Raw genomic sequence first — 12,634 nt, 5'->3', positions numbered from 1 at the left:
CAGTTTCTTCCTGACCCTTAACTACAAGATCTACAGTTTCTATGAATCTGAGGTACACTGATTCACCTTCTTCTGGCGAAAGAGAGAACTGAGAGAGAGCAGGAGAGGAATCAAGGCTTCTGCAGTTTCTCCTGCTATATTTACCTGTTATTTCCAAACCCTTGGGATATGTTCCTGGATACCCTTCGCTAGCCATGACCACAGTCACAGCTGCACTGTCTTCAAACCAAACTGGCATGGAACTAGACAACTTTTTATTGACAACTGCTTGCATAACTTCATACAAATCACTTTTCAACAGTGGAAGAATTACCTACAAAAATACGCAGTAGCAAATTAAAGAAAGCAGCGTACATATTTACATTTTTTTCATGAACTTTGAAAAACACTACTGCAAGTTTAAAAATAACATAAAGTACTTTTATGTACTGTATTCTCACACATACACACATATTGTTCATAATCTATGTACTTTTAAAAATACTCTTCCTTGAAGATAATTTCTATGGGTAAAAGAACTGCTACAGAGTGAGGGGAAAAGGCAGAGGCCAAATAATCCTATTCTGTTCTGAAGAATGGAAATGAAGGGTTTTGTTCCACTTGTCAACAGGGAGTGGGGAAGTGTTCAATTCTTTGTTAAAGTAAAAAAAAAAATCCAACTCAACTCCAGAAAAGATAGGAAAGTGCTTAGTTTCACTCAAGCCTACCCTTGTAAGGCTCATATCTGAGTATAACCTGCTGAAATTGTCTCTGGAATTGAACAATTTAATAACAGACCTTCTGTCTTGAATAAACGAACACAATATTTTAAATCTCAGCGCAATTAGCTAATTATTCATCCAAAAGTTAGTTAAGAATAATGGTATATGGTAACAGACTTTCCTCCTCCCATAATGACAAACTGTACCTACCTACAAAACAACTCACCTGGCATTCTGGGTCACCAAATCTGCAGTTAAATTCTAGCACTTTAGGTCCATCTTTGGTAAGCATTAATCCAGCATAAAGCACACCTAGAATAAAAAAATATACGAAAAGCTATCTAGGCAACGGCATAGGTCATTTGTTTTGAATCTATTCACAACAGTGTTAAAAAAGGATGCGACCTGTGTTAATTTAAAGGTAGGATGTTAACACTTTAGAAGTGTTAAAAATATATCAGACAGAAATAGTTGTGGTTACAATTTTGCATCTTATTTTCAAATGTTGTCCTTTCCGTTCTTCCTTCCTTGATGATTATCCACTGTTAATGAAACAATATCCATTGATTTCAATGGACTCTAAATCAGGCCACTGATACCGAACTCAGATTCCAAATAGATCAAAGTTATATTCCTTAACTTACAGTATGAGTTAGGCCTATAGAGAGGACAAAGTAAAAAATATTTCTTTCTCCTTATGCTTAAAAAACCCAAACTTCTGTACATACCAAAATAGGGGACACCTTCTTTCCTCATGCCATCAACAGTTTTCTGAAGAACAGTATCTCTTATTTTCTGCAGTAAATCTTTAGAAATCTAATAAAACGGGATCAGAAAACAGTGCTCGTAAAAAGAGAGTGAATGATTTTTCCTGCTGTGATGTCTAGCATTTTTAAGAGATGAGCAGAACATTTGGATGCTCTCTTGCTCACTCCAAAACATTTCATACAACAGAAAGCTAATATTTTTTTCTGTCTCCTCAGACAACATACCACAGCATTAAAACAACCATCTGCATTTCTTTATATACTTTTCCATGCTTAGATCTACATGTGCAAGCAATCCCACTGGCTTCACTGGAAAAAAAACCACTTGCACAGACACACTGACATTTAGATAAGGCCTTTCAAAGACAAATCACAGTTGGAAAGTACAGTGAGCAATGATAAAATTTTATTCAATAAACAAATAAAGAGCCTTCTATAGGAACAAAACCTATAATTTTTTTGAACCTAAAGAAGAAAAATCTCTGGCCATGACACAGGTGAATAGAAAGCCAAGTAAGTCCCTCTTGCATATAGCTCCTTGCCAAACAGAAACCAAACTACCTTGAGGTACAGCAAGTGAACTAAGCTCATTGTTAGCTTAGTTTGGCACAAGATAAAAACGTGGTTTTAAGCACTTAGTTCTAAAACAACACTTAAAACCCAAATCAAAATACAAGGTTGCAGAAATAACATTTTCACCTTTATAATGAAAGGTAATTCAGTAGAAATATCTTCCTTTTTAGAGAAACAAATTTAAGCTATGTACTTTACTTGACAACGTCTGTGTTAGGAAACTCTTTCCATCTACAAGAGTTCACTCTCTTCACTCTCCTTTTTCTCATGGTGGAACTAAACATTCACACATGCTTTCAGTACCAGAGCTGTAGTACATCTTTAGTACATCTTCTTGCCAATACATTTTTACCTGAGGTGTTGGGGAATAAGCTCCCATCCCTCCAGTGTTAGGGCCTTCGTCTCCATCCATTAATCGCTTGTGGTCCTGGGCTGGAGGCATGGGAGCAACTGTGATGCCATCAGTGAAACATAAGCACTAGAAAACAAGTAGAATAATTAAAACCCAAGTGTATGATTAAAATTAAAGTGCAAAAAAGTGCAAATATATTTGATTTTCGGTGTTGCAAATGGATAATTAAGAATATAAATTCTGTCTCCCTGATAAAACAAACTACAGCATTCTAAACATTTCCTTTTTCCCTCAGGGAACAGCGACTCAGTTTATACGACCTTCCTACAGAAATCATCTTGAATATAACATGCAAAAAATTATAACATCAGTAGTTGTACTGAAAAGAAATACTCATAAGGTTAAAAAAATGTTTAAAATACTCCACGATGGAAGCTACATCTGCCCTCCCTCTTCCTTCCCCCTACTCCGGAAGGAAGGCATTACATTCCTTTTAAGATTTCCTTTTCCTTGTTGATAAAACTATTTACTTCTGAATTATTTATAAATTACTTATATACCAGATGCTTTTATCTTCAATATATTCATAATAACAAGCCTGCTGGCATCTTCTGTAACTGGATGATGATGTTCACTGTCTGGACTACTGCTAGCAGTACTCATAAAAACATTTTACAATGCTAATTAAAAAGCAAGCAAAGATTCTCCTATGAAACCCAAAAAAGCCAAAATATTAAGATACTAAGAACTACAGTCATTTGCAGAAGGTGAATTATTTTGACAGGCAAGGCAAGCGGTATGTTTTCTTCATTGTTGTCAGTCATCATATGAAAAACCCCTTTAAACTGCATGTTTATATTATTGTGTTATATCACAGTAAGTCTGCTAGCATTCTAAGTATTAATGAAGAGCAATACATATTTTCCACCAGAGAATGAAGATCTGGATACTCCCTTAGTTCCTGGAAAGGTCAAGCCAACCAGGAAGGAATAAGGATGACCAATAAGTGCACGTCTCATTTCTTCATATCGGGCAGCAAACCAGACTATGCAAAGATTGGAAAGAGTTGGAGATGATCGCTTACTTTATAAATACCACCACCTTCAAGATGAATGTTCACAACATCCAGCATAAGTCAATTCCAGCTCCAGGATTTGGGAACCTGAGCTGGTACTTGGCTGTTCTACTTCATGTGATGCAAGTGTCAAGTTCCCCTGCCACCTCAAAACCTTTAATTCTCCTTTTCTCCTTCACACTCTGCTAATTAAATCAGATACGCTTTTTTAAACAAAGGACCTGAATCAGCTTAAAAGGTAGGAAATGTTCCCTCTGCATCTGCAGAGTAAAAGAATACCGTCAAAACATTCAACAGCCTTTGTCTCCAGGTCATTTGTCCCCAGGTGCACTCCCACATGGCAATATCTCTAGTGATGAAACTGGTTAAATTGGATCCTGCCTGTGCCTTTCTGAGCTGATTGCTCCTTTGCTCCAAAGGAGTTTACTGCTCCCTCATGATGCAGTTCAGTGTATTCCATTCCTCCCTGACTCCCAACCACTCCTTGCTCTGATTCAAGCAGCGCTGGGCTCTACAACCAGAACACAGAAAGTGTGGCATTGATTTCTTTGAAAAAAGGTCTTCAGGTTGTAGCTTCACAAACAGGTAACTAGTGTAACTGAATCAACGGCAAACAGCAGTGCAGAGGTAGCAGTATGGAAGGGAAGGGACATCTTACACTGTCTTTGCTGTCAGAGAAATCATAACACAGAACTGCTCCCTCAATGACACTCAACATTTTAAGGCTTGATTTTTTTTCCCATGTGACAACATCTGATTGCTGTTTCAGTTATTTTTCTCTAATTTGCATTATTTTAACAGACTCCAGGAAGTTTAGTTCTTAACACAGCTGTCTTTAATAATATCATTTTATTTATAGACAGATGACTGCGTTTAATTTAAGTAATGAAATCTTACACATCCCTGCTGTAGGTACTCACATAGTGTTTCCTAAATAGTTTAGGACAGGTATAATCAAAGTGTTAGAGTGAGATGCACACTTACAGAAACTTCTTCTCCTTCAAGAAGTTCTTCAACAACAATAGTTTCCCCAGCTGTGCCAAAAGTCTTATCCTACAGTAAAACCAAAACTCCTTAGTTCTGTTTCAGTTATTTTAAACTGTTCAAAATGCGAAAAGAAAAAGTAATTTTAATACAGAAAGAAAAAAAATGCAGCACAGTTTTGAGACTATTAATCCATTCTCCACCCTGGGTGTGTCAGCAATGGTAAAATCTTTGCTCGTCTTTTCTGTTTATTCTTAAATAAATGCACATTTTATGCTTGATTATTTTTAAATTGTAGATGATATTTATGAACTACTGAGCAATTCCTCACGCTTTACCTTCTGAAGTTTGCAGCCATGATACTGAGACTAATAGCAGCGACTGCCAAGTCTATAATCTGAACTCCTACTTCATACGAAAGTACAATTCTATAGAATACATTGGAAGGGGGCAATATTTTCATATTCCAATGCAATGTTTTAACACTGGCTGCATATTTAAGCAATAAAGAACAACCAGTCCACACTGACAAGATAATTTTGTGGGTCTATAAGACTCTCTAATATACACGTTTTTGTTCAAGACACTGGGCCATAAGTTAAGACATATATTTGTCCAATAACCACACACACACCCCAAAATGTGAGTGCAGAGCCTATATTCTGACTCTGGAAATACAAGTGTGTCAGATAACATGTATGAATCAGCACAGCTCCACTGAATTGTAAGATGCTGTGCAGCCGAGGAACTGACCTGTATGTACCTTATTTTCCAGCTCTGTGTTCCTGACTGTTCAGATGAAATTCCTTCATTTTGCTTCTCTTCAGATTTTGATAGTACTTACACACTTGTTGAATATTCTGCCTAAATACATACCTAACCTGAAATAATTCCACTGGAATTTTGCTGCACATTTAAGTGCTGTGTGACTGTACTCCTAAAGCTGATGTTGCTTGGCAAGATCCAGCTCAATCGCAGTGTTAATATTACAACACTGTAGTACCTGTTTGATTGCAGCAGTCTCACATGGTAAAAACAAAAACAAAAAAAGCAAATCCATATGGAAATAACTGTGGGTTTTATTAAGAATGATTTTATTTTAGCCAACCGGAATTACACCTAGAAAGAGTACCCTGCCTCAAGCAATAAACATCACAGAGCTTCATAGCTGTCCTAATAATGGGTAAAAGATTTGATGTCTTTTATCCAAATTCCTATTACACAGAAATAAATAATATCTTTGAGACTCTGAGGTGGTTAACAACTTATTTTGTGTGAGAACTCCTCCAGTTAGTGCGTGACATTTCTACTCACCTGCATGATTTCGTTAACAGCTTTGCAGGCTTCTTCCTTGTTTGAAGCCACAATTACTCCTTTGCCAGCTGCGAGGCCACTGGCTTTCACAACTAAAGCAGGGAAGTTTGCACTTCAAAGACAGAGGAGAGGGATTCAACAGTAAACAATCGGTATTGCAAATATATTTCATAGGCATTTTGAACATTTCAACAGCTGAAAGATCAAAATACTTATCAGTTTTCACAGCTACCATTTTACTTATTGAATAACACACAAATAAAAACCTGGCTTCTGTTGTTGTGCTATGCCTGTAAAGGATTTCTGCTTCCTGTTTTTTCCTCACCACCGAATTTCATTACTGTTCTGAAAGGTTGTTTTCCTTTTAATAATTTACTGTTGCATCATTTTTGGGTCACCTGGATTGTATTCTGATGAGTAGATCATAATTTGCTGAGTTAAGTCTCCAGTGCAGAACATATGTTTATGGCAATAAGGTACAAAGAAGGCAGAACATTTGACTATTAGACTGCAAACTGGGCTTCCACAGTAGGCAATTTGAAAAAAAAGATAAACTTGTCCTATATTCTCCTCTAAACTGAACACTGAACTTTGCTTTCATTGAAGACCAATAAATAAGGAACTGTTTGATTATCAGACTTATTGCAGCATGATAGTGCCATGTTAGATTATTCTTTAAAGCCTTTACAGGTGTTCCATTACAGCCAAGAGTACTGATACACTAGTAATCATTTGATTGTTTTGCCTACCTAGCACACTGTACATTGCTGTAAAAAAAAAAAAAAGATTTCTATTATGATGAGAATTATACCTGTTAATAAAGCTACATGCTGCTTTAGGATCAGTAAAAGATTTCCATCTTGCAGTTGGGATCTCATGACGATCCAAAAAGGCTTTGGTAAAGCTCTTACTGGACTCCAGCTGAGCTGCCTTTGCTGTTGGACCAAAACACCTTACTCCAGCTGCTGTCAAGTCATCAACAATTCCTGAAAACGACAACACAAAAAAATGTTATAAATCACCAGATGATTTACAGGAGTCATTTAGTCCAAATCTACAGATGCACTGATTCGTTGGAACAAGTATGTCTGGAATGATAAGCCATATATTTCTATCCAGTGCCTATTTTACCAGATGGATGGTAAAAAAGATGCATTCTTCACTGTAATCAGGAGCAGATAACCCTGCAATATCTGGGACTAAGAAGATCTGCTGCATTTGGTAAGAGATTACCATCCCACCCTGTTTTATTATAGCTTTTAGCTAAAAAGTCAACATTAGTCTTTTGCGAAGACGACAATTGTTTATCATAAAATTATCAAGGTTTATAGATTTTTTTTTACCAAGTCCCAAGTTATTATTATTTCAAAAAATGAAAACTCCATAGGCAAATCAAAACTCTAGTTAAGGTTCCTACATGTAAATACCTTGATACCTCTTTTACTAATCCCACTTAAAAGGAAATTGAACATTTAGGGACATTTTAACCGTGATATTGCTCACACAATACCCTTCGGAAATTTGTTTTCATCGCAGCACAATCCTGAATTTCAGGGAAACGGCCACAGAGTATCTGTTTCTATTGAAGACACTCAGACACTGTTGAATGATGCACAGAAGGCAGGGACCAAAATTTACTTTTCTTCCTAAAATAGGAAGGCTATGATCTCATCTTGTTTTCTCTTACCAGCAGCAAGAGGAACCTCTGGACCAACCACAACCAGCCTGATCTCCCGATCTCTGCAGAACTGGGCAAGTGCAGCATGATGGCTGACTGAAACAGCTGTCAAAGATAAAAAAAGGGTGGTCAGACTGCATTCATTACTCTTGCATAGCACTTTTTATCACATAATGCTGAAGCAGCATTTTCGCCAGTCTCACACTCTTGAATGGCAGGTCACTGTGAATCTGGAAGAGTGAGGCATGCACTAGTATGAAGACTCACACATGAGGCTTGAACCAAAATACACCACCAAACCCCCAAGCAAAGGCTGCAGGTTGACATGTGCTGTCAACCGACCTTGCTCTTGAAGGTGAGAAAAGAAAGTTACAGGTTCCCACACACTGTGATAAGTAAATGGTTCTCATCTCCAGGAACATCCTGTTTGCCAGCACAAGAAGCATCACAAAAGATCCGAATGAAAAATAACTCACAAGCAAAAAATAGATTTTTTTTTTTCAGCCAGTTTCCTCCCTGAGTAGGGTCACCATGAAGCTTTATGTATTTGTGCCAGCATGGTGTAGCGGGTAGGAACAAGTGGGTGGTGGCAGGATTGCAATCATTTTCTTTTTTTTTCTTTTCTTCTCTTCTTTTCTTTTCTTTCCTTTTCGTAGTGCCAGCTAAAAATTGCCACACTAAATGGTGATCCCACTGAAACTAAGGAGAATCTGAACATGTTTTCTTACAATAGGCTGAACTTAAAAAGGGCACGTGCTGTACTTATGGGTAAAGATATTTGGTCTTAGGTTTTTAGGATTGTTATCTTTCCATAAACAAACATTTAACATGATAATACTTGGAATGCCAAAAAAACCTGTGCAAACAAAAGCAAAAGCTTGCACAAAATACAATAATGTCAAGTCTTATGATAAAAAATTTACGCAAAGGCAATGCAATCCCACTGCTTTTATCAAGAATAAATAAAGCCAAGGTCTACAGAGGATGGGAACACGAACCCAGAGAGAGCCAAAAAAGTGGTGGCTTGGCTGCCCCTGCGGGGAGGGGATTCATACATCAGGGCACAAAGCCAGCAAAGGGAGCAGGGTACGGCAGAGCACAGCCTCTCCTCGCAGCCGGAATGCTCTGCTTCCAGTCTTGCCTGTGATCTCCTGCGACTGACCGTACTGGCAAGAGTGCCAGGAGCTGATGGTCTCTTCCAGCTAGTTCTGGGGAAGCGATGAGAGAGAAAGGAGAGGCAGTGATACAGCCGCTGGATGCACAGACACGACTTTGTGTCGGTGCGCACAGTGCTCCTGCCATCCCGTGTTGAATAAATCGCCTGCTTGCACAGGAGAAGCGGTCATTCGTGCCCAAGCAATGGCATAAAAGCAACTATCTGAAACCTGCATTTTGCTTATAGATTTGCCCCATTTGGGTGGAGTGGGGAAAAAAAACCCAGACCAAACACTAATAAAAATCACCTAACAGTTCAATTACTTTGTTCCACCAACATTTTTAAGGACAAGCTAAAGGCCTTTGACTTCCATGTGCAAGTTATGCCAGTTGACTTCTGGCTCACAAGAGAGCAAAACCAAAAGCATAACACACTTGGCTTTAAAGTACTGATTAACATAAAGGTCAATATTGTCTTTCAGTCCCATGGGGCTATTGTGAAAGCAGCTGGAGAACAGCAGATCCAGACCGAAGAGAGTGGGAGCTCTGGTGGGCAAGTGAAGAGGGACAATCCCTGTTCCCCAAGAGATTAAACAATGCAAAGGGGAGCAAGGAAAAGAAAGCCTGTAAGGTGATTGCACTTTTCATCCCAAATTGTCTTGCTGCAAGTCTGATCTACTAGCAATATAAACAGTGAATATGGCACAAGATTTACATTATGCAGAAATGTCTTAGTAACAAATGGAAAGGAATAAATCACACTGTTAATCCGTAATTTTAACTTTTTCCCCTTAAACATAATTTTCCCCAGGATGTACACTGAAAGGGGATATTTTTGTAGCTGTGTCTCATTTCTCAAAACAACAGCTAAACATTCCTTTTGAACCAGATGGAAGGACCTTGGATCAAGGTTTTCAAAGCCAGAGCTCAAAGTTAAGAGTATAAGTTACACTGAGAGCTAAAATGGGATGGAAGGAGGTGTCAGGATGCTGAAGTCCATTCACAGACATACATATGTCTACCTCTGGTTTCAGCAAGCCATTCTGTATGCTTCTGGCACCAAAATTGCCCTACTAATTAAATATGAATTGAATAGAAACCTAAATTTAGCCACTCAACCTAAATCTGTCTTTATTGTCAGAAGCAATTACTGGCTTGAATTAACCATGAAAACTTTTTTTTTTTTAACTTGGATATAAGCAAGGTTTGAAGGATTTAAGGATATTTATCATTTTAAGATCACCTTCATATGTTTCATAAATCGTGTGAGAACCAGAGTTACAATTCTAATTAAAGGAAATCTCATGAACCATGAGGGAAGGATGAACTTTCAGAGCCAAATCTTGATTATACCAAGAACAGCAGAAACAACAGTAGCAGTTTCACAGACACTATTGCCCAGGCTCACACAAAATAACAGGGCTCACATGCTTCTGTAAAGCTATTTTCTGTTTTCTCCCGAGTTAAAACCTAGACCCCAGTGGTAGGACTAAAATGCCTGAGCAGATAAGACAAATTGTTTCCTTAAAAAACAAAGAAATCAAACTCTTCACAAATTCTAGATTCTTTCCATCTCCTGGTTGACTGAGGATTTCTCTCCCAAAGCACATGTGAGCCCATAGTCTAGAAAAAAAGATTTTAGCACACACTGTAAATTTCATGGACCTGGCTGGAGCATTATTACGCACATGCTCAAATATTTTCCACTGTTGGGGGTGGAGGATTTTTTATGGAATAACAAGGTGAGAGAAAAGCATGGCAGTTTTTAAAAGACACCGCTTGCAAAAAAATACTGAAATTAACATTTTGCAGGCCATACAGGCTGGCATTGACTCCATCTAGCACAAGGATAAACACTTCTGTTTGACTTTCTGGAATGAAAACGAAACGTAGACTTCCCTGTCAGACTCTTCCTTGGGACCTCTCCTCAGAGACCAAATAGAACAAAAAACTACTTAGGATACTGTGACTAGTTAAAGAAATTAAGGACAAAGTTCTTTAAGCAGCCTGTAATTAAGCATTCCAATGGAATTAAGTATGATAATTACCTGCTATACAAGAATCTGATGGGATTCATGTTTCCACATGAGATGGAAGCAAAAAAAGGTTTTACTCACATGTGAATATGAATGCAGAAAATTGATGTATAGAATTCATGTTCACATGCATACTATGTTAACCTTAATTCCATACGTTATCATGTCTTAAAGAGGAAACTTAAATTGGTTGTTTAAGGTACCTAATTCAGAATCTGTGCTATAAAAGATACAAGACAGGAATCTCTGAGTAATTATCCTGGGGTTTGTACTGATTCACTGTGTACCTCCAGGCAAGCACCTTAGACCAGTATTTTTTTAAAATGCAGTACGTAATTTCGGATGCTCAGCTTGAAATACCTTAAGCCTGATTTCTCAAAACTAATAACTATTAATAGTTTCAATTACAGCCAGACAGAGCTTAACATATTAAACTAGGAGCTAAAACCGGGCAGTCAGTACAAAGAGAGAAACGTTTGAAAATAACCTTAACTTCTCAAGGTCACTATGACAAAGGAATGAATGTTTTTCTACGGTTGAACATTTTAGGTGAGAAAGTATTCTCACCAAAGGCTGTAGGGATCACAGGGCTTCAATGCACTTCTGAGAATATAGTAGTGAATTTAATATTTGAAGTGCTGGCACTTGCTTCAGGCAAGAGAAACCATCATCCATTCTCTGCTAGGCAGCAGAAACCACTGCAGCCATCCCAAGATGTATTTCCAGAGGGATGTGCATCGGGCAGATGGAGTTTTGGCTGCATCCTCCACCCTTGAACCCAAAGAACTCGCTATCACAACCGAGATAATGTAAAATCAGTCATAGTTGTACAAGGTCTATTTCAGATGTCCAGAACCTTAAAAAGTAGCAATAATAATAATAATCTTATCACAATAACAGATCCATGAATGGAAAAACGTATTTGTTGAGTTATCAGATTTAAACCCAGTATTTTTTATTTTTACCTGAATTGGAAATTTTTCCATTGTCAGCTGTTCCTGCATTTCCTGGAGCAACAAACACATGCTTTACATGTGGGGACTGGGCCAACTTCCAGGCCAGTGCATGCTCTCTCCCTCCACTGCCAATCACAAGCACTTGGTCAGCCATTAGTCTGCATAAAACCAGAACACAAGCAAAACAGCCAGAATTAGGTGCGTGAGGTTAGGAAAGCTAGAGCTTCACAGACCGCAGTTTTAAGTGCTGGGTGCAATGCAACTCCTAACAGAGGTGAATGATGTCACTTTGTTTCAGGCAATGATATTTCTATAAGGGTTTGGTAGGTTTGGGAAAAAAAAAAAGAGAGAGAGAGATGTACATGAAAATGGATAACTGAGTTTATCAGATGTGATATAAACTAAATGTCAAAGAGTGAACCACTCCAGAACACGGAAGTAACCTGCAGGGGAATCCATCCTGGTTTTATATAGGAAAAGCCCTTACGAGTGACTAGGCTGTGATTCATAACCTATAGAAACTCCTGCAGAATCCAAGCCTGCAAAGGGCAAAGCCCTTCTGATGAACTGTGTGAACACAGTATTATGGGTGTTGGGGAGCTGAACGGGACCACTCCAGACTTTAGAGGTAATATCTGAAAGAGCTTCAGGAAAAGGAAAGGCTAAGAGCAACCACAGAATGGTTGGGGTTGGAAGGGACCTCTGGAGATCATCTAGTCCAACCCACCTGCTAAAGAAGGTTCACCCAGAGCAGATCGCACAGGAATGTGTCCAGACGGGTCTTGAATGTCTCCAGAGAAGGAGACTCCACAGCCTCTCTGGGCAGCCTGTATGAGACAGGGAAATCAACTTCCATCTCTGGCTTTTCTTAGCAAAGAACAACCACGAGGCAAACACCAGGGAAGACCAGGTGTCATTAATAAAGGACCTCACTCTGAGAAGGTACTGCAGGACAGCCATTCGTCCCTCCCATTCTGCTGTGTTTTAAAAGTTTTCTTGGCCTGCAGAATGGCTGTATGAATGAAGGTTGCAATTTCATTATA

General features: G+C 38.5%; 1 protein-coding gene across 4 annotated transcripts in view; it reads right to left on the bottom strand.

The window, feature by feature from the left end:
• The window catches only part of GART (phosphoribosylglycinamide formyltransferase, phosphoribosylglycinamide synthetase, phosphoribosylaminoimidazole synthetase), a 40,088-nt gene that overhangs the window by 19,517 nt on the left and 7,937 nt on the right, over nt 1–12,634 (bottom strand). For all 4 annotated transcript variants that reach the window (XM_065636400.1, XM_065636418.1, XM_065636426.1 and 1 more), the window contains exons 2-11: nt 12,319–12,418; nt 11,601–11,749; nt 7,454–7,549; nt 6,578–6,752; nt 5,767–5,878; nt 4,453–4,521; nt 2,394–2,519; nt 1,430–1,517; nt 928–1,013; nt 145–313 (exon numbers count right to left, since the gene is read on the bottom strand). In XM_065636400.1, the coding sequence (XP_065492472.1) occupies nt 145–313; nt 928–1,013; nt 1,430–1,517; nt 2,394–2,519; nt 4,453–4,521; nt 5,767–5,878; nt 6,578–6,752; nt 7,454–7,549; nt 11,601–11,745 (1,066 nt within the window). In that variant the 5' untranslated portion in view covers nt 11,746–11,749; nt 12,319–12,418. The remainder of the gene's footprint in view (nt 1–144; nt 314–927; nt 1,014–1,429; nt 1,518–2,393; nt 2,520–4,452; nt 4,522–5,766; nt 5,879–6,577; nt 6,753–7,453; nt 7,550–11,600; nt 11,750–12,318; nt 12,419–12,634) is intronic.

Source organism: Caloenas nicobarica, chromosome 1 (genome assembly GCF_036013445.1).
Source record: "Caloenas nicobarica isolate bCalNic1 chromosome 1, bCalNic1.hap1, whole genome shotgun sequence".
Lineage (NCBI taxonomy): Eukaryota > Metazoa > Chordata > Aves > Columbiformes > Columbidae > Caloenas > Caloenas nicobarica.
The sequence above is the reverse complement of the archived record's forward strand: the minus strand, read 5'-3'. Positions and strand labels throughout refer to the sequence as shown.